The 22,099-nt window shown below is 41.5% G+C and overlaps 1 protein-coding gene across 1 annotated transcript in view; it reads left to right on the forward strand.

Annotated features, from left to right (window-relative positions):
• Positions 1-20,229, forward strand: part of amn (amnion associated transmembrane protein) — a 58,821-nt gene extending 38,592 nt beyond the window's left edge. Inside the window, exons 10-14 of the mRNA XM_073038975.1 lie at positions 628-710; positions 2,146-2,326; positions 4,905-5,073; positions 8,901-9,003; positions 17,951-20,229. Coding sequence (XP_072895076.1) covers positions 628-710; positions 2,146-2,326; positions 4,905-5,073; positions 8,901-9,003; positions 17,951-18,067 — 653 coding nt within the window. The 3' untranslated portion in view covers positions 18,068-20,229. The remainder of the gene's footprint in view (positions 1-627; positions 711-2,145; positions 2,327-4,904; positions 5,074-8,900; positions 9,004-17,950) is intronic.
• The last annotated feature ends 1,870 nt before the right edge of the window (positions 20,230-22,099 follow it).

The raw sequence follows: 22,099 nt of genomic DNA on the forward strand, positions 1-22,099 counted from the left end.
TCTGATGTTTGGTTGAAACAACAACTGAGCTTCTTGACCACGTTTGCATCCTTCTATGCAATGAGGTGCTCAGCTGAGTAGGTGTTTGCATTAGCAATCAGGTGTGCAGGAGTTTCTGGAAAAAGAAAGTACCCACTGTGAGTACGTGGGCACATAAAACCCACTTTCAAATTCCCTAAATGGAAGAAGTCTTTTAATATATATATATATATATATATATATATATAGAATAAAGTTACAACACATTAATGCAGCTCATGTTTTCTCCATGAACAGTGCACTCATTTAGTGTTTTGAGAGGCTGTTACACAGGAACCAAACTGTAGTACTTTCCCCCAAAGACTCTCATTCACTCACTTACTTGGAACCAGTAAGGGAGCCAATATCTGATAAAAGTTCAATGTAGCCAGTCTTATAAGGAGCTGTTGAGGAACTAATCAAACACTGTATCCTGTGTAACTATAGACTAGCGGAGAAGCTGACAAGTGACCAAGATGTTCTATATCATCCATGCAAAATGCATTGTAAATGACTAAAATGTATTACTATAAAATAATATTATTACATTATAGCTGTGGCTTTATTTTATGGAAGAATATAAAAATAATGCTGTTGCATTGAACGTAGGTGCCATTATTTATTTAAAATACGATGATCGGTTTGATCTGGAATTATACAGAACACAACTCATCAATTTGTTCCTTGGCTTGGTATGTTGTCTCCAAAACTCAGTGTGTTTCCTGTCTTTAACAAAATTATTAGCAACCAAATATTATAAGCAATGTTCTGCTCTTCTTTCGTCCTTCTGTGTTTGACTTCATATAGTGATTTGTATATTGATTACTACTATGTTTTTCAATCTTCATTCAGTTCGCTTTAATATTTTAAAAAGGCAATTTTCCATCAGGCAGTTGGTGGGTCCCACTCTTCCTTGCTTGCACACAAGGCTTACCCGCTGCATCTCCTGAGGCAGGATTCCCTGAACATTAATGGTAACATTTGCTGGGTCTTTTCATTAACCATGTGAGAGTGTAGTGTGATTCTGTCCTCACTCAATGTACAAAGTGGAACTGTACGCCTGGCAGAAACAGAAATTGCAACAGATTTCTCCCTCTATAGGTCAGGCTGCCATAATTTACTCTTGGCTTTTCCAGTAATGCTCTGAACTGAGCTAATCTGAAAAGATTCTAATGCAATGCAAACCATCATATCTGATATTCCTTTCATTGCCATTCAATACCGTGTCAGGCAATGGAATATGATGTTTATTCAGAACTTTTCCTCTGATATCCTCTAAGTCTCTTCCTCTTTGCCTTAAAGACTTGCATCTGGTCATAGTCACCGGTGTTAAGGAGGAAATGGTTCCTGCAAGCTGCCCTGTCCATGTCCCTCACAATTTATATACCTCGGTCAGGTCTCATTCCACCCCGACCCTTCCCTGGCCTCAGCTTCTGCTCCAGGAAAAAACAAATGCAGCCTCTCCAGTCCTCATAAATGAAATGGTCCAATCTAGGCAACATCCTGGTGAATCTCCTCTGCAATCATATCATTCAAATTGTGGGACAACCAAAACTGCATATAATACTCTAATTGAGGCATAACAAAAGTTTTATAATCTTCCTGCTCTTGCTTTCATTAGCTGTGACATACTTGATCGCCTTCTCTACCAATGCTATTGGCTTTAGTTATCCTTGGGCATATACATGTATATCGCTCCTTTCCTTGGCACTTTCTAAGGTATTACTAATCATTTTGTATTTAACAACATACACAAAATGATGAAGGAACTCAGCAGGCCAGTCAGCATTTATGGAAAAAAGTAAACAGTCGATGTCTCAGGCCGAGACCCTTCCTCAGGTCCTGTTGAAGGGTCTCAGCCCGAAACTTCGACTCTTTATTCTTTTCCATCGATGCTGCCTGGCCTGCTGAGTTCCTCCAGCATTTTGTGTGTGTTGCTTGGATTTCCAACATCTGCAGATTTTCTTGTGTTTGTATATCCCAACCTTATCAATCCTCCCAAAATATTATCTTCGCTAATCTTTTACTCTGTATTTAGTTTAATAACCTTACTGCAAAGCGGTGTGAAAGACTTGGCAGATCAAAGACAGTAATACAAAACAAATGTGTTGCTTTTCATTTTCTTAGGATGACAACAAAGGTGTGCAGATGTCCATGACAAAAGTTTACAAAGAACATTTTTCCCAGCGAACTATTCCCAGTGGTGCAATTCCCCATATCCAGATCGTTCTAATTGACAATGCGACCAAAGCAGGAACTCTTGCCATTCGATTGGCCCAGGAGGTTATGACAGACATCACTTCTCAAGGTACTTATCATTATGCTGATACATGTTAAATTATTGAGCGTCTTGGCAATGCATTGCATGTTTCATTGCTATGTTCTAAGGAAATGAAAGTAATGATTGGCTGTCTATGATATGAACTGGATGTTTGCATAATTTTCTTTCTCTGAAAACTGCAATTCAAAGTAAAGGCTCAACGTGAATCATATCTGTATTTCACAGTAATATGTAGAACGATGGTCTTACTTCAGCTAGCTTCTCTGAAAATGTGCAACAATAAAAACTGGAATACACCACGCATGAATGGATTGTGTCACCTAGTTTAAAGATGACGAGGAAGAGGTATAGTCTAGTTTGAAGGTAGTCTCATTAACCTAGGTAGAACGTGGGTGGAAAAAGATTGGCCTCAAAAACACTGAGACAATGCACCTACACTGTGGCAGTGACCTGGAAAGTGGTAGATGGAGGTCTATCATAAAAATCAATGCAGAGGTAATCTGGGTAATTTCTGTGGTACCCAGAGCAGTACTGTTGATAATATTAGCACCATGAAATTCAAGTCAAGTCAACTTTTATTGTCATTTCGACCATAACTGCTGGTACTGTGCATAGTAAAAATGAGACAACGTTTTTCAGGACCATGGTGTTACATGGCACAGTACAAAAAACTAGACTAAACTACGTAATAAAAAAAATTACCCAGAAATCTAGCTTTAGGCTACTAATTAATTTTGACCGCTAAGGTTCCAGTGCACAGTTTGTTTTTCTAGCTGGATGGATAAAGCTGAAGTTTAGGTGTGCTGCATCTCATTGGATGGAGAAAGATAGTCATATGGATAACTGGCAAAAAGGGGAAAAGCAGTAAAATCACTAAGAAAAGGATGGAAATTTCTTCCCAAAATATTTGAGGTGATGCCTGTATTTCTCTTTGAGCAAATAACCACAAAGTTTTCCTATGCTGACTTGTTAATATCTTACTGTATTTCTTTCAAAGATGCCCCAATCTCATTTATCCAAGCCTGGCTACCTTCACAGTTTTATGGCTTCACTAAAATCTTTCAGCCATCCTGTGACCAGGTCTCTGACATACCTCTGAATGCTCACAGCCACAAAAGAGATCCAGGAGCTCCCAGTTCAATGAGGCGAAGCAGGTCCTACAATCTGCTGTTTATTCACTTGTGGCTTTGTTACATTGTTAATAATTTATGTCTTTCAGTATTCAACATGGTGTTTACCATATGAAAAATTTAGAATCATAGAGTGGTGCAGTACAAAACAGACCCTTCAGCCCAACTTGACCATGATGACCAAGGTGGGGACCTGAGCTGACCCTGTTTGCCTGAATTCAGCCCATATCACTGTAAATCAGGGGTTCCCAAACTTTTTTTTGCCATGGACCCCTTACATTAACTGGGTTGGAAACCCCTGCTCTAAATCCTTCCATTCCATGGACTTACTAATTGTCTTTAAAAAATTTCAATTGTATGTGCTTCCTCTTCCTCTGGCAGCCATTCCATATTGCCTTCACCCTTTGTGTGGGGGAAAAATTGTCTCTCAGTTCAATTTAAATCTTTCCTCTCTCATGTTAGATCCATACCCTCTAGTTTTACATTCCCCTACTTTGGAAAAAGACTACCTTGTCTATTCTTCTCATGATTTTAGGTCACCCTCATCTTCCTTGGCTCCAGGCAAACAGCCCTAGCCTATCTGGTCTCTCATTAAAACTCAAGTCCTCCTGGTTCAGTAACATTTCTGTGAGTCTTTTTTACATCATTTCCACCTTATGCTGATCAGAACTCCAACTGCAAACTCAACCAATATATTGAAAGCTGTAACATGTGGAAGGACTACAAAACTCTTGACATGAACCTGCCTAGCACCATTCCAGTGTTTTATCTTTAAGCAAATTTGCAATTAACAGTCGTTCAATTTTTTTGTTGGTTAAATTATCAACCATTTTAAAAGAAATTAATACAGATTTTTATTTAAGACAATGACCTGACTAATGTGAGCACTAGAGAAATCTTGAACAACACATACAAAATTCTTGACAAACTCAGCAAGTCCGGCAGCATCTATGGAGGGGAATAAACAGTCAGCGTTTCAGGCCAAGACCCATCGGCCCTGGGCATTGACTGTTTATTCTTTTTTTATATATTTTTTAAATTAAATTTTTAAGAGAATTACATAAAATGAATAGAATAATAGAGTAATGAAAATCAATATTAGCCCTCCCCCCTCCCCTTAACCCTTCCCCCCTTAACATCCCTGTCTTAAAAAAAAGAAAAAAAGAGAAAAAAGAAAGAAAGAAGAAAGAAAGAAAGAAAGAAAGATTGCCTGGATATCGGGGGATCCCCACATGCTCCATGGAGTTCAAAATAACTTTAGTATATATCTTTATTTTTTTTCCCCAAATAACTAATAATTTTATCTTCAAAGGACCTATATATTTAATCCAATCTTTTGTAGATAAGGGTGCCAAATTTTCAAAAATATATCATATATTGACTGTTTATTCCCCTCTATTGAAATGGGCTGACTTGCTGAGTTCTTCCTGCATTTATTGTGACCTGCAGCCTGGGCCTGTTCTGATTTACTGCAGGTAATGCATTTGGGATTGTGAGTGCTGAACTTAAAATAAACACCAACATTGAAGGAAAAGACGAAAGCAACATCAGCACTGGAAAAATCACAGGCATTGTGCTTGGTGTTCTTGTTGCTGCCTTGTTAGCCGGAAGCCTGGCATTCTTCATCATTTCAGGAAGAATCAGGTAAATTCACAAACACACTTACAGAATGGAGGCGCTTGAAACAGGAGGGCAATTGTCTAGTCTTGCCCTTGCAGTCATTGAGTTTAAGTCATAACCAGACTGTGCGTATTTTAAAAACTTGATTCTCTCCTTGCATCTTTTCCCCGTTGCTTTGGTTCTCTGTGAACTCCCTCTCCCCCTGCCCCCCCAGTCTGAACCATCCACTGATGATAACAGTTTATCTCTAACCCATGCTATTTACATGGTCCCAAGAGCCTTTTTTAAATTAATTTTTTATCTTATTACAATGCAACAAAATAAAAAAAACAATAAAGAAGAGGTTTATACAGAGCAAAACAAACATATCAAAGTACAATTCATAACACTTATTCGTAAGGCCAGTGATGTTGTGGGGTTGGAACTGGACTCTCTGACTGTGGTGTCTGAAAAGAGGATGCTGTCCAAGTTGCATGCCATCTTGGACAATGTCTCCCATCCACTCCATAATGTACTGGTTAGGCACAGGAGTACATTCAGCCAGAGACTCATTCCACCGAGATGCAACACTGAGCGTCAAAGGAAGTCATTCCTGCCTGTGGCCATCATACTTTACAACTCCTCCCAAGGAATGTCAGACACCCTGAGCCAATAGGCTGGACCTGGACATTTCCACTTGGCACGATTAACTTATTATTTAATTATTTATGGTTTTATATTGCTATATTTCTTCACTATTCTTAGTTGATGCGGCTGTAACGAAACCCAATTTCCCTCAGGATCAATAAAGTATGTCTGTCTGTCTGTTAAGCAAAGCACCCATAGTAGAATCGTATAAAGTTAGTTACCACCCCACCCTCCCACTACCCAACTCCAAGCCAACCTTACGATATCACCACAGAGCTGTATTTATAACAAGAAGGTATATTGCCTACTACCTAATCTATAATATGTTTACACATCAAAAGAAACCATAAATCTTAACCGTAAGAAGCTAGAAGTAAGGGATTTAAATGCAAAAGAAAAAAAAGGAAGGGATGCACCCTTAATCTAAACGGAAATTATGAAAATATTCAAGAAAAGGTCCCCACACATTTTGGAACTTTATATCTGAATTAAGAAGTGAATAATGAATCTTTTCAAGGTCTAAGCAGGACATAATGTCTCTGAGCCAGTGAGCATGAGTGGGTGGGGCAGCATCTCTGCACCTAAGAAGGACTGCACATCTGGCCAAAAGAGAGGCAATAGACAATGTACGACGCTTAGTTGGGGTTAAATGCATGTCAGCTTCTGCTGAAGTACCGAAAAGAGCAATCAGAGAGTTAGGTCCCAAATAGCAATTAAGTATGTGAGATAAAGTTTTAAAAAAATCTCTCCAGAATTTCTCCAAGCTAGGACAAGCCCAATACATATAAATAAAAGAGGCCTCGCCCCCTTTTCACTTACCACAACAGGGACTAATATCAGGATAGAACCACGACCTGAGAGCCTTTAGTTACATTTCCTTTTGTTATCCTAGGTCCAAAGAGAATGACTCCCTTTCTCCAGTCTAACCTTGCAGATGTAATACCTTACTCTTGGAGCCACTGTAGAAACTTCACATTTCTCCTAACGTGTGCTGACCAGAAATGGGTATTTTTTAATAAATATTTACAGATGTGCTCTGGTTACTGCACCGTCTTTAGCAGTGTATCACTTCCTAGAGGAAAATTCCATTTCCTGCCTGCCTACCCATGCGGCTAGCCTTTCCACGTTGTCTTGCTTCAACTGGAGCATTACTCTCCATATCCATGAATGAACACCAGGAAAGGCCCAAGCCTGAACAGTCTATCGTGCAATCTACCTTGAAGTCTGAACAGCAGCCTCTCACCACGCTTTCTACTGACCTGATATTTTCTCCATGCTGCCATTGCCATTTTATTCCACAGGACTCCAGTTCCATCCAGGTGACATTTTCTTCACCAACGTTGTCTGGTATCACATGGGGAGAAAACGATCAAGTTAGCCAAACGTATGGCTTTGACAAATCTGTGCTGGCTTTCCTTTTTTAGCACGTATGTCTTTTACATTTTCCCCTGATTATTGTTAAAGGTTTTTGACAATCATGGTAAACAGACTATACTTCAAGATCTTTGCCATTCCCCAGTCTTTATGTATTTCCCACTATCAAGGAGAAATGAAAAAGTTATGATAAGCCCTCCTCTTTTTTTTAAACTGTCCTTCTCATCTCAGTTCCTCTCTCGATTGTTACACAGCTATTTGCTTTCCTATGTCCATGTGACTCAGGGACCTCTGGCTTCAGTCACCGACTTTTCACCCTTGTGGAAATGCCCTAGCTTTTATCTAAAACATCACTTGTTACTGTTTTATCTGTCATTTTTTTGTTTCATCTTTACTTAGGTGAATCCCACCTCATTCCTTTGAAGTCGGGCCTCCTCCGACTAACAAGGTCTACTTTACTCCTCTTTGCCCCACTATATTGCCAATCTAAATCTTGCAATGCGCTCATCGCTGGTCTTGAGTCCAGTTGGCACAACTCATTTCCCAGCACCAAAATTCCCACAATGTCGCCTCCTTTGTTTGGTTAAGAATATACTGATCAAGGAGGATATTCTGAACATATTTCAGAAATTTATCTCGCTTGTTGCCTTTTGCATTAATATTCCAATGAACACCAGGGGAATGAAGTTCTACAGTTGTGGCACATCTCTATAATTTCCCTATAGATTTCCTCCCTTTTCTCCCTCTCCAAAGAATGCTTCAAGCTATGTGATAGCTCCCTTCTTCCTTCTCAATTCTATCATTCTGTTCTGTGGGCTTACCTGAAAATGTGGGTTAAATTCCCTGATCTTTTGAGCTGGATTAGCCAATTCAGCCCAGACTGTCGATGTTACCAAACTTAACATCAAGAACCATAAAATATGGAATAATTCACAACATTGTTGGACTGCACGTTTGACAGTGATTTGTTTTAGGAACAAATCACTGGGATTCTTAGTGTTTCTGCCTCTTTGTGAAGCAGTTTAATTTAGAAACTATGCACAAATCAAAACTTAATGTATTTCAATCAGAAGAGGAAATAGAAACACTTGGGTCTTGCATGTAATTGTACCTTTCCTTGTTATTAGATGTGCAGTTTTTGTGGTTTATAGTGTAAATCCTGTTTTCTGCTATAATGTCATTTTACATCTTCTTTAAAAAAATACCAGTTTTACGTTAAAATATTTTAAAAGCTGCTGATTAGTCGAGCGTAGATATTTAGAGACTAAATCGGTATTTGGTAACATTTTAATCTGGTGACAGTCAGTCACTTCTACCACAAAGGTCATTCATGTCCCTTACTAGTGATTTGTTTAATACTAAACCACAATCTTTGAATTGCAAAGCTGAGAGGCAGAGGGAAATTTCTTCTTTTGTTATTATTGCATATATGGTAGACTGTAGCTCTTAATCATCTCCTTTGAAGAGTTTTGCTTTCCATTTGGACTTTGATCGTTCTTCTGTATTGCAGTCATTTCTCAGCAGCCGATCCTTATTGGATCCAAATATGGCAATCGATTTCCGTCCGCAATGAGCAGGCACCAAGCGCAAAGCAGCCATTTGGGCCTCGGAATATCCCTGTGATTTTACCACTGGAGGGGTTGTGTGACCGCCAGAGCATGACTCTTTCTGGCCTCAGGAATCCCTGGTGTATTTGAAAAAGAGCATTAAAAATCAAATTTTCCGAGTAGCTGTTAGGAGTTATGTCAATTGCATTGACGGGAAATTAGTAGTAAAACAAAAACAGAGTTTATGGCGTGTGATATCTTTAAGAAATGAGTAATAATTTCTTTTTGCAAATGATTTTACAGAGTCAAAAGTCCATTGGTTCTCGTCAATTTCAAGAATTGTTTTAACTGTGCTGCTGCAGAGACTGTTGATAGGGGATTCAGCAATCCAGTGTACGATCCACAAGTAAGTGCTAAACCTACTCCTTCCCTTTACAGATCCGGAAATAAGGAAGGGCTTTTTTTTTAATCATGCCCCACACATTAAAAACATGAATCCATATGAGTAGGTGCCAGTTTATTTATGGTCTGTCTTTATTTCTTCCAAGCTGCTTTTTAGTTAATGTTCTCCAAGTTTGAACATCCATCGATGAGATTGGAGCACTTTCCCTCTAAGCATTTTGACGTGCTAGGCCTAGTTTGAGGCCAGGGCTGGTGGAGCAGGGGACAATACCGCCCATGGTTGGCAGGTTACTGCATCAGAGTGGGAAGCTCAGAAAGTGAGTGTAGTTTGGGGAAGGGGTTGGAAAAGGCCTAGGTTTCTTTGCGGAGATGCTGAGCAGTCCTGTTGTTCTTCTCACCTAGCCACCCCTCCCTCTTCCAGGGAAATAGTTTTCTAAAACCTCATACCTTCCACCTCAGGCTCCTCCTACTCAGTGAGAGCATTCCCCTTGCCAGGTTGATACCAGACACTGGTCTCATTGGGACGGGTCACACCTGAACCCAAGGGGACCCAATATCCTTTTGGGTAAGTTTGCTAGAACTGTTGGGGAAAGTTGAAACTAAATTGGCAGGAGGATGGGCATCAGAGTGATAGAGCTAAGGATAGGGGCAGTTGGTATACAAGTAGATGCAGTGTGCAGTGAGAGTGTTAGGAAGGACAGGCAGATAATAGGGCAAGATTGCAGTCAGTGGGATGAGCTACAATGTAATATAGGAACAAAATCTAAAAGTGTGACGAATACAGGACTGAAGGTGTTATACTTGAAAGCACTCGGTATACAGAATAAGGAATATGGTGTTGTGGGCATCACTGAGTCATGGCTGAAAGAAGATCATAGTTGGGAACGTAACATCCAAGATACCATAGACACTAAGGCAAAGTTACAGGCCCTTCAGCCCTCCATGTTGTGCCGACCCATATAATCCTTAAAAAAAGTACTAAACCCACACTACCCCATAACCTTCCATTTTTCTTTCATCCATGTGCCTGTCCAAGAGGTTCTTAAATACCCCTAATGTTTTAGCCTCCACCACCATCCCTGGCAAGTCATTCCAGGCACTCACAACCCTCTGTGTAAAAAATCTTACCCCTGATGTCTCCCCTAAACTTCCCTCCCTTAATTTTGTACCTATGCCCTCTGGTGTTTGCTATTGGTGCCCTGGGAAACAGGTACTGACTATCCACCCTATCTATGCCTCTCATAATCTTGTAGACTTCTATCAAGTCCCCTCTCATTCTTCTACGCTCCAAAGAGAAAATTCCCAGCTCTGCTAACCTTGCTTCATATGACTTGTTCTCCAAACCAGGCAACATCCTGGTGAATCTCCTCTGCACCCTCTCCATAGCTTCCACATCCTTCCTATAATGAGGTGACCAGAATTGAACACAATACTCTAAGTGCGGTCTCACCAGAGATTTGTAGAGTTGCAACATGACCTCTCTACTCTCGAACTCAATCCCCCTGTTAATGAAGCCTAGCACCCCATAGGCCTTCTTAACTACCCTATCAACCTGTGCAGCGACCTTGAGGGATGTATGGATTTGAACCCCAAGGTCCCTTTGTTCATCCACACTCTTAAGTAACTGACCATTAATCCTGTACTCAGTCTTCTGGTTTGTCCTTCCAAAATGCATCACCTCACACTTGTCCGGATTGAACTCCATCTGCCACTTTTCTGCCCAACTCTGCAGCCTGTCTATATCCTCTTGTAACCTTCGACCACCTACAGCTTCGTCCACAACTCCTCCAATCTTCGTGTCATCCGCAAATTTACTCACCCATCCTTCCGCCTCTACATCCAGGTCATTTATAAAAAATCACAAATAGCAGGGGTCCCAGGACAGATCCCTGTGGCACTCCACTAGTCACCGACCTCCAGGCAGAATACTTTCCTTCCACAACTACCCTCTGCTTTCTTCCTTTAAGCCAATTTTTTATCCAAACAGCCAAGGTTCCACTTATCCCATGCCTCATGACTTTCTGGATGAGTCTCTCATGAGGGACCTTGTCAAATGCTTTGCTAAAGTCCATGTAGACCACATCCACTGCCCTACCTTCATCAATTTATTTTGTTACCTCTTCAAAAAACTCAATCAGGCTCGTGAGGCACGATCTTCCCTTCACAAAGCCATGTTGACTATCCATGAGTAGACTGTACTTCTCCAAATGCTCGTAGACCCTATCCTTAACAATCCTTTCCAGTAGTTTGCAGACCACTGACGTAAGACTCACCAGTCCATAGTTCCCAGGTTTCTCCCTGTTACCTTTTTTAAACAAGGGAAGTACATTTACCATTCTCCAGTCCTCCGGCACTTCCCCTGCAGCCAAAGAGGATTCAAAGATCATAGCTAATGCTCCTGCGATCTCTTCTCTCAATTCCCACAACAACCTGAGGTGTATCATATCTGGCCCTGGGGATTTATCAATCTTAATGTTTTTAAGAAAATCCAGCACTTCTTCCTTAATCTCCACATTGTCCAGCATACAGGCCTGCTCTACTTCGACCTCATCCTGATCAAAATCCTTTTCACTTGTGAATACTGAAGCAATTTAGGACCTCCCCAACCTCCTCCGCCTCCAGGCACATGTTGCCCTCTTTATCCTTTAGCGGTCCCACCTTTGTTCTCGTCATCCTCCTATTCTTCACATACGCATAGAATGCCTTGGGGTTCTCCTTAATTGTACATGCCAAGGCCTTCTCATGCCCCCTTCGAGCTCTCCTACATCCTTTCTTTATCTCCTTCCTGGCTACCCTATATTTCTCATAAGCCCCTCCTACTTCCTGCTTCTTATATCTAACATATGCTTCCTTTTTCCTCTTGATGAGTTGCCTCACATGTTTCGTCAGCCACGGTTCCCTTTTCCTACTATTTTTTCCTTGCCTCAGTGGGACAAACCTATCCTAAACCCAGCTCATTACTTCTGTGCTTTCCCCTTTGAACATCTGTTTCCAATTTACTTTCACTAGTTCCTGCCTCATCCTTTCAAAGTTAGCCCTTCCCCAGTTAAGCACTTTACCATTTTGTCTGATTTTATCCCTTTCCATAGCTATGCTGAAGCTAAGGGAGTTGTGGTCACTCTCACCAAAATGCTCCCCCACCAAGAGGTCTGTCACCTGACCAGATTCATTACCCAGAACTAGATCCAGTATAGCCTCTCCTCTCGTCAGCTGGTCCACATACTGTGTCAGTAATCCTTCTTGAACACACCTGACAAATTCAGCCCCATCTATCCCCCTTGCACTCAGGAGATGCCAGTCAATATGAGGGAAGTTGAAATCACCCATACACACACATTGTATCAAAATGACAGGCACGTAGGCTGAGCTGGTAGAGTTTCACTGTTGGTAAAAAATGAAATCAAATCCTTAGAAAGAAGTGACATAGGATTGAAAGATGTAGAATCCTTGTGGGTAGAGTTAAGAGACTGCAAAAAGGTAAAAAGACTCTGATGGGAGTTATATACAGGCCTCTGAACAGTAGCCAGGAAGTGGGCTACAAATTACAACGGGAGATAGAAACCACATGTCAAAAGGGCAGTGTTCTGATAGTTGTGGAAGATTTCAATATGCAGGTAGATTGGAAAAATCAGGTTGGGGCTGGATCCCAAGACAGAGAAACTTAATCGAATGCCTACAGGACATCTTTTTAGAGCAGTTTGTGGTTAAGCCCACGGGGTGAAAGGATAATTTGGATTGGGCATTGTGTAATAAACCAGATTTGATTAGGGAGCTTAAGGTAAAGGAACCCTTAGGAGACAGTGATCATAATATGATAGACATCACCTTGCAATTTGAGAGGGAGAAGCTGAAGTCAGATGAACGTATCAGTATTACAATGGAGTAAAGGGAATTACAGAGACATGAGAGATGAGCTGGCCAAAATTTACAGCAATGTCTGGAGTCTCTTGAAGAAGTTTGGAAGGCAAGGTATAGATACATCCCAAAGAAGTAGTAGTATTCTAAAGTGACCCAACTATGAATGACAAAGGAAGTCAAAAACAACGTAAAAGCCCAATTCAATTCAAGTTTATTTGTCATTCAACCATGCATGAATACTCAGGAGTACAGCCAAACGAGACAGCGTCACTGTGGGTCAAGGTGCTAAAATGCATCACCAACAGTCACACACAAGAACACATTATGGAACAGAAGAGTTCTGATACACCTCCCACCCCTCCCCGCGATACCACGACTTGATGCTCAGTCCTTATACATGCAAGTCAACAAACCCGTATAGAATACCAGTAAATTACGCCAATGCATGAAAGTAGTTCATAACCCCCCAGCCAGCCAATATCATCTGTTGACACACCCTGATACCCACTAGGTGACACCGTAGTTTTGAGGCCTAGTCTTCAAATATACAGGCACATATAGAAAAAGTACAATGACACAGAATATGCAGATATATAATCCAGATCTCCCAGCCCACTGAGATCATCTCTTGACCAGGTCCGATGCCCGCTAGGTGTACCACATCTTAGAGGCCCAGTCCTTGCATATACGGGCACATATAGAATGTAAGTAAAGACACAACCAGACATATGTATATAGTCGGATCCCTCAGTCCAATTGAAATCTTCAGTTGCCCATAACTGTGCTGCACCATCCCTGGTAGAGCACAAAAGCTCAGATGCTTCTCCCCTGGAGACTGAAAAGCAAGCAACCCCGCAACTTGAGGCCCAGAGTCCACTGAGTGCTGCCAAGAGATCTGCAGTTGTCCGCAACAGAGCTTGTCTTCTGCCCAGCAAAATCCTGGGAGGGCAGCACCTACTCCATTCTGGGCGGCGTACCACACCGCCCTTGGGGACGTGCAACAGCTTCATCTTCTCACTCCAGCAGCTGAAGACAGGTGACACTGTGGCTTCAGGGCTAGTCCTCACTACGACGAAGGTTAGGAAGCTTCCCACCATCCTTCCCGGTTCTCATCCAATAAATCAGCAAATTGAACCTGCAACGTACTAGATTAACAACGTCCAAGGGGAGCTTGTGATCACAAGAAAAGCAACCATGATGGCCACTCACTATTTGACTGTAAGCCTCCATCGAGCACGTTGCACAGCTCCTTCACTAACTTCGCCAGCAAGCAACGCACTGGTGATGTAGACCTATAGTACTTTAAGTTCTTAATGTACAGCAGGATCTGCTCACAATACTCCAAGTGAGGCCTCACCAGTGCTTTATAAAGTCTCAACATTACTTCCTTGCTTTTATATTCTATTCCTCTTGAAATGAATGCTAACATCACATTTGCTTTCCTCACCACAGACTCAATCTGCAAATTAACTTTTCGGGAACCCTAAACAAGGACACCCAAGTCCCTTTGCATCTCAGTTTTTTATATTTTCTCTCCGTTTAGAAAATAGTCAACCTTTTCATTTTTTCTACTGGAGTACATGACCACACAGTCCCCCACACTATATTCCATCTGCCATTTCTATGCCCATTCTTCTAATCTGTCTAAGTCCTTCTATAGACTCTCTACCTCCTCAAAACCACCCGCCCTCCACCTATCTTCATATCATCTGCAAACTTTGCAACAAAGCCATCAATTCCATCATCCAAATCATTGACATATAACATAAAAAAAATTGGCCCCAACACAGTCCTCTGTGGAACAACACTAGTCACCAGCAACCAACTTATAAGGCTCCCTTTATTCCTGTCTCTTTGCCTCCTGCCAGTCAGCCACTGCTTTATCCAAGCTAGAATCTTTCCTGCAATACCGTGGGCTCGTAGTTAGTTAAGCAGCCTCTTGTGTGGCACCTTGTCAAAGGCCTTCTGAAAATCCAAGTACACAACATCAACTGATTCTCCATTGTCTATCCTGCTTGTTATTTCTTTAAAGAATTCCAACAGGTTTGTCAGGCAAGATTTTCCCTTGTGGAAACTATGTTGACTACAGCCTATTTGTAGCCTCCAAGTACCCCAAAACCACATCCTTAACAATCAACTCCAACATCTTCCCAACCACTGAGGTCAGACTAACTGACCTTTAATCTCCTTTCTTCTGCCTCTCTCCCTTCTTGAAGAGTGGAGTGACATTTGCAATTTTCCAGTCTCCTAAAACCATTCCAGAATCTAGTGATTCTTGAAAGATCATTACTAATCCCTCCACCATCTCTTCAGCCACCTCTTTCAGAACCCTGGGGTGTACCCCATCTGGTCCAGCTGACTTGTCTACCTTCAGACCTTTCAGTTTCCCAAGAACCTTCTCTGTAATACAGATACATCCAACGTTAGCTTTTCCTTCTCAAATTTCAGGCTGAATTCAATCATATTATGATTGCTTTCGCCTAAGGGTTCTTTTACCTTAAGCTCTCTAATCAATTCCAGTGAACAACACCCAATTCAGAGTAGCTGATCCTATAGTAGACCATGAGCTGCTCTAAAAAACCATCCGTAGGCACTCTAGAAAGATCCCACCTGGAATCCTGAATCAATCTGATTTTCCCAATCTACCTGCATATTGAAACCCCCATGACTATTGTAACACTGCCCTTTGGGTATGCATTTTCTATCTCCTGGTAATTTGTAGGCCACATGTTTGGGGGTCTGTATACAATTCCCAACAGGGTCATTTTACCCTTGCAGTTCCTTAGCTCTATCCACAATGATCCAACACCGTTCTAACCCTATTTCACCTCTTTCTAATGATCTGATTTCATTTTTATCAACAGACCAACTCCACCCGCTCTACCTTCTTGCTTTCTTTCGAGACAATGCTTTCTTTCTTTCTTTCTTTCTTTCCTTGGACGTTAAGCTCCCAACTATAATCTCCTTTCAGCCATGATTCAGTGATGCCTACAACATCATACATGCCAATTTGCAACTGTGCTGCAAGTTCATCTATCTTAATCCGTATACTGTGCATATTCAAATATAGCACCTTTAATCTTATATTCACCATTTTCAATTTTGTCTGCCTTTTACATTGCAACTTATCCCGTTGACTGGAATTTTGCCCTATCATCAGCCTCTCCTTATCACATATTGCCATTGTTTGTAAACCAACTACCCTTTCTGCAGCACTCTCATCTGACTTTCCTCTGATACTTCTTGCATTGAAATATCCACAGTTCAGGATACTAGTCATGCCATGCTCAACCTTTTGATTCCTAACTTTATCTGAGGTCTTTCCAACATCTCCCTCCACAGCCTCTCCACATGCTGTTCTGGCACTCTGGTTCCTGTCCCCTGGAACTCTAGTTTAAACCCCACCATGCAGCATTAACAAACCTTCCTGTTGGGGTATTAGTCCCCCTCTAGTTCAGGTGCAAACCATCCCTTCTGTACAGGTCTGACCTGTTCTGAAAGAGAGCCCAGTCTTATGGACAAAAATCTTATGTCCTTCTGCCTGCACCAACTCTTTAGCCACATATTAAACTGTGTAATCTTCTGAGTTTTGGGCTCACTAGCACATGGCATGGGTAGCAATCCTGAGATCGCAACCCTGGAGGTCCTGCCCTTTAGCTTAGCACCTAACTTCCTAAACTCCCTATGGAGAGCCCTGTCACTTGTCCTGCCCATGTCATTGGTACCTACATGGACCGTGACTTCCAGTTGTTCACTCTCCCACTTAAGGATGCTGAAGACTCGATCCAAGCTGTCCTGGACCCTGGCACCCAGGAGGCCACGTATTATCTGGGACTCTTGTTCTGGCCCACAGAACCTCCTGTCTGTTCCCCTATCACCACAATATGCCTCTACTACCCCCTTCCCTTCTGAGTCACAGTGCCAGACTCAGTACCAGAGACGCGACCACTGTGACTTCCCTCAACTCCCCTCCCCGAAAACCGCATTCAAAGTGGTATACCTGATTTTGAGGGCGATGGTCACAGGGGTACTCTATACTAACTCCTTAATCCTTTTCCCCTACCTGACTGTCACCCCATTTTCCTCTGTCCTGAACCTTGGGTGTAACTACCTCTCCGTATGTCAGACCTATCACTCCTTCAGCCTCCTGAATGATCCAGGGTTCATAGAATTCCAGCTCCAGATTCTTAACGTGGACTGTTAGAAGCTGCCGCTAGATGCACTCCTCGCAGTTGTAGGCATCAGGGACATTGCAGGTCTCCCTGCATTCCACATCCTGTAAGAGGAGCATCTCTACTGTCCTGGCTGAGCAGATATGAAGGAGAAAAAAACTTAACCGTGAGCTTTTCTTTCCTTTGATTTCTCTGACTGAAACCTTTCTTTGCTGAAGCCTCGAAGAGCTAAAGCCTCAAGGTCAACACCCTGACTGTCCACTCAGACGATAGCTGCTGCACTTGCTGCTGCCTTCCTTTAATTTGCTCTCGCCAATCATTCTCAAATGTGGATTGGTCTCTGGTCAAAGCTCTGTTTCACTGCAGCAACCCGCTGCTCTCATTTCTACTTGGGCAGTGGACCTGAGTGAAATCATCCCCTCATCGCAAAACTTCCAATGTCTGAATTGGTTGCCGGTCAAAACTTTATTACATTTTTGCTTATGAACCCAAAGTAAAGCTGGCTTTCACATCAGTGTCCAATTTCTGTCATCACCATGTAATGAAATGAGTTTTAAATGTCGGAATGCATGTATGTTATCTTTCCAGTCCCTGCTGCTGTAAGTGTCAGATTAGATCAGCTGCACACTTTGTATTGAGTAACTTCAACTGATGTGATTAACCTCCATCAGAATTAGATAACTCCACTGATGTTGGATTTTTATCTTGGTAACGTAGAACAGTGCATGTAGAGCGTTATCTGACTGAAATAAGGGGAGTGGAATGTAAACCCAGTACTGAAGCTGGAAACAAGATCAGATGTGCCATCTCTGATCATCTGATATCCATGTTCCAGCACTGATTCGGGCACACATCCAAATTCAATCAGATATCCTGTTAGCCTTTTATATATTTTGATCCAGATAAATCTTTCTTTTACAGGATTCATGTGGTCATTACCCTGGAGATCTTGCAATAAGCATTGTCCCACGTCAAGCAGGGACCAGTGTTATTACTCCACCATTTGATGGACATGATTTTGGAGAGCAGGACTGTTGACGTGCTGTCCCATGCATGAATTAATTTTAATGTATTAAAAACAATTTAACCTGGAAGTCATCTGCAGGCTAGTGTATTCCTGTAAACCAAACACGTGGTAAAATGGTAGTCACTGTTAACTTTATTTTCAGACCTATCTGAATTAAAGCTTTCTCACGTGGTAACTACACATACAAAATGCTGAAAGTGCTGTGAACAGGCGAATTACCATCGTGTGTATTGTTCCAGATTTCCAGCATCTACAGGTTTTCTCAGAATCAGAATCAGGTTTATTATCACCAGCATGTGATGTGAAATTTGTAAACTTAGTACCAGCAGTTCAATGCAATACGTAATCTAGCAGGGAGAAAAAATAATAATAAATAAAATAAAACATAATAAATAAGTAAATCAATTACATATATTGCATAGATTTTTTTTAAAAACATGCAAAAGCAGAAATACTGTATATTTTTAAAAAAGTGAGGTAGTGTTCAAAGCTTCAATGTCCATTTAGGAATCAGATGGCAGAGGGAAACAAGTTGTTCCTGAATCGCTGAGTGTGTGCCTTCAGGCTTCTGTACCTCCTACCTGATGGTAACAGTGAGAAAAGGGCATGCCCCGGGTGCTGGAGGTCCTTAATAATGGACACTGCTCCCTAAAGATGTCCTGGGTACTCTGTAGGCTAGTGCCCAAGATGGAGCTGACTAGATTTACAACCCTCTGCAGCTTCTTTTGGTCCTGTGCAGTAGCCCCTCCGTACCAGACAGTGATGCAGCCTGTCAGAATGCTCTCCACGGTACAACTACAGAAGTTTTTGAGCGTATTTGTTGACATGCCAAATCTCTTCAAACTCCTAATAAAGTATAGCTGTTGTCTTGCCTTCTTTATAACTACATCGATATGTTGGGATCAGCTTAGATCCTCAGAGATCTTGACACCCAGGAACTTGAAGCTGCTCACTCTCTCCACTTCTGATCCCTCTATGATGATTGGTACGTTTTCCTTCATCTTGCCCTTCCTGAACTCCACAATCAACTCATTCGTCTTACTGACGTTGAGTGCCAGGTTGTTGCTGCAGCACCATTCCACTAGTTGGCATCTCACTCCTGTACGTCCTCTTGTCACCACCTGAGATTCTGCAAACAATGGTTGTATTGCCAGCAAATTTATAGATGGTATTTGAGCTATGCCTAGCCACACAGACGTGTATACAGAGAATAGAGCAGTGGGCTAAGCACACACCCCTGAGGTGCACCAGTGTTGATCGTCAGTGAGGAGGATATGTTATCACCAATCTGCACAGACTGTGGTCTTCCAGTTAGGAACTTGAGCATCCAATTGCAGAGAAAGGTACAGAGGCCCAGTCTCTGCAACTTCTTGTGTCTCTTGTGTGGTAGTGCACACAATTGGAAATTGCCAAGGTACTTAAAGGGATATTTGCTCAGGTGAAGTTTTAAGATGTGATGAAATGTGTTCCTCTCCCTTCAGTCTGCACATTTTGGGCTAGCTGAACAGATGAACTGAATTTTATGTGACTCAACCTTATCCAGTCAAACTTGTGAATTCACAGTGTATTGATTCTTCTGTTTTGTTTGACACTGTGTGTTCTATGCCAGTCCTACTCTCGATGAATATAACCGGTTTAGAATTTTGGATTGAAGTGCGAAGTGTATGTGTGAGAGAGAAGAATAGCAGTAATATTTTGTGAGATACTGTGTTACTCCTCATTATCATTACAATTGTTAAGGTGAATTCTCCTGGTTTGGACCTGATATAAGCAGAGAACGAAACCTCTTGGTGATTAAATTGTGTGCCTGACACTGGGCTGCTCCCTTCTGTGCAGAAGGCCAGGAGGAAGGATTTTGATAACGTAATTATCATGTCCCGGTTCAGGCTAACAAGGGTGTGTTTTATTTTGAACTGTGAACAGGCAAATTATCATTGCCTTGAGCGCATCTGATTAATTTGCATAAACTTTGATCAAACCTTCGTCAAGACAGATGGATCGATCATAATTAAATGATATTCAGGCAGTAATTTAAATACAGATGTATTTGTAGGTGGACAAATCAATCATTTTAATGCTTCCATTGTTTCTTTCTGTCTTCCTGTATAGCAAACACATTTTATTTTGAACTAATATTGTAGCCATTCAGTAAAATAAAATTATTTCTTAATGATTTCTGACTTTTCAGTTTTCAAACATGGTTGAAAGAAAAAATGGATAAAATAGAAAAAAATTCAGTGTATTTGGAAAGTTTAATCGTGGCCTGTCAACAAAATTCTCTCCATTTCTTTCCAGACAGCAGGAAAAGGAGATTTGAATACGCCATGAGCTAGCATCAACCAAAGTCTTTTGGTAAATGCCAACTTTTTACTTTTGAAGCGAATGTACTTAATTGTTGGCTGAAAAGGTTAATCTTGTTTTCACCAGCAGAGGGAGAAACGGCAGGGCAGCCTCGATCAATCTACGAATAACGGCACAATGACTCTCAAGGCGAGGTTGATGTGACTGATTAACTTGTACTGCATAATTCTTTCGGTAGGAAATTTTAGGATATTTCATTTCTATCAAACCTTTTTCTTCGGCCACATAACCTAGGAAGCAAAATGTATAGAATGTAAAGTGAACCCTTCAGGTTAAGGAAGACAACCTTCGATAAAATCGATTGCACTGCTTTGCTGAGCACCGCTGTTCATTGGAACATTCCCGATCTCACTGTTGAAGGAAATGTTCCAACAGCAGGTGGTCGGCTGTGGAAATGCGAGGATCAATGCAGAACGGTCAGTAGGGGGCGCCACTGCACTACTTTCGTGAAGCGCAGGGGGCCGGTCCGGCACAGTCATACTGCAGCGGTGTGCTTACTGCGTGGTGTGGCGACAAACTTTCTACACTCAACCAAAAGTCAGGAACCTAGGGATTCCGAAACGCGGGGGTGGTAGTGGAGTTCTTCGCAGTATACCGGTCAATATTAATTCCTCATTAAAATTAATAAAACGGTGTTGATTGGTGTTTGAAAGAGAATTACATTCTTGACTTAAATCCAAGAGTTTCACTGGTAATAATGTGTGGAAACATCAACGAGTTGTCTGCAAAGTCGACGGGTACTTCAGAGGACAATGAACGGTGGATTTTTGATGTCGCGAGGTTCTGACGAGCACCTCTTTTCTTTCACTCTGAGGAACTTCCACCCCTTGCTGATTCTCAGTTGCTGTCTTGCTGAACGAGGGGTATTTTTCAGCAAGTCAATGCTTGCAAAACTATTGCATTACCTTTGCTTGATGTCAGATACAAATCAGACGTGAAAGAACCGCGCGCATTTATTTTGCTTTTTTTCCCCCCCAAAATTCTTAATGATCTGAATATTGAGGAAATGAAAATCTATTATTTCACCACAGTAATCTCAAGTGAAGCTGGGCTCAGATACTTATAATCTGTTAGTCAGCTGAATAGCTAAGTGTTTTTTTTAAGATGTTATACAGGATATTGTTTGTGAGGGAGAAACAGATGTTAATGCCAGCTAATCACAGAGTCAGGACATTAGATCACACCATCTTTTCTGCTCTTATCTGAAGGAAGTTGAGACTGGGAAACTGAGGGGTAAAGATGGATGTAATCATCACCCACGGTGACACCAACTGTCTGTAGTTTGGGATTGACTAGTGCCAGAAGTTAAATAACAGATCTGATTTAAAACATAATCATTTCTCCCCTTACCCCATCTGTAAAGACCATCTGGCAGTTTTTCAGATTATAAAATTTGGAACTGTCTCGCAACAACTGTGCAGAATTGCAGTTGGATTGAACATTTCGATTTTTCATATATTTCCTCTATAATTCATTCAAATAAAATTCATTGCAAGGAAGTAGTCCAGACGAGTTTCTAGCAAGGTGGAGATATCCGTTCAATTTAATTAAGATTTATTATCAAAGTACATACATGCTACCCTGAGATTCATTTTCTTGCGGGCATACTCAATAAATCCAATAACCATAATAGAATCAATGAAAGACTGCAGTACAACCACCGTGGAAAAGATAACAGACTG

This window comes from Hemitrygon akajei, chromosome 3 (genome assembly GCF_048418815.1).
Source record: "Hemitrygon akajei chromosome 3, sHemAka1.3, whole genome shotgun sequence".
Classification (NCBI taxonomy): domain Eukaryota; kingdom Metazoa; phylum Chordata; class Chondrichthyes; order Myliobatiformes; family Dasyatidae; genus Hemitrygon; species Hemitrygon akajei.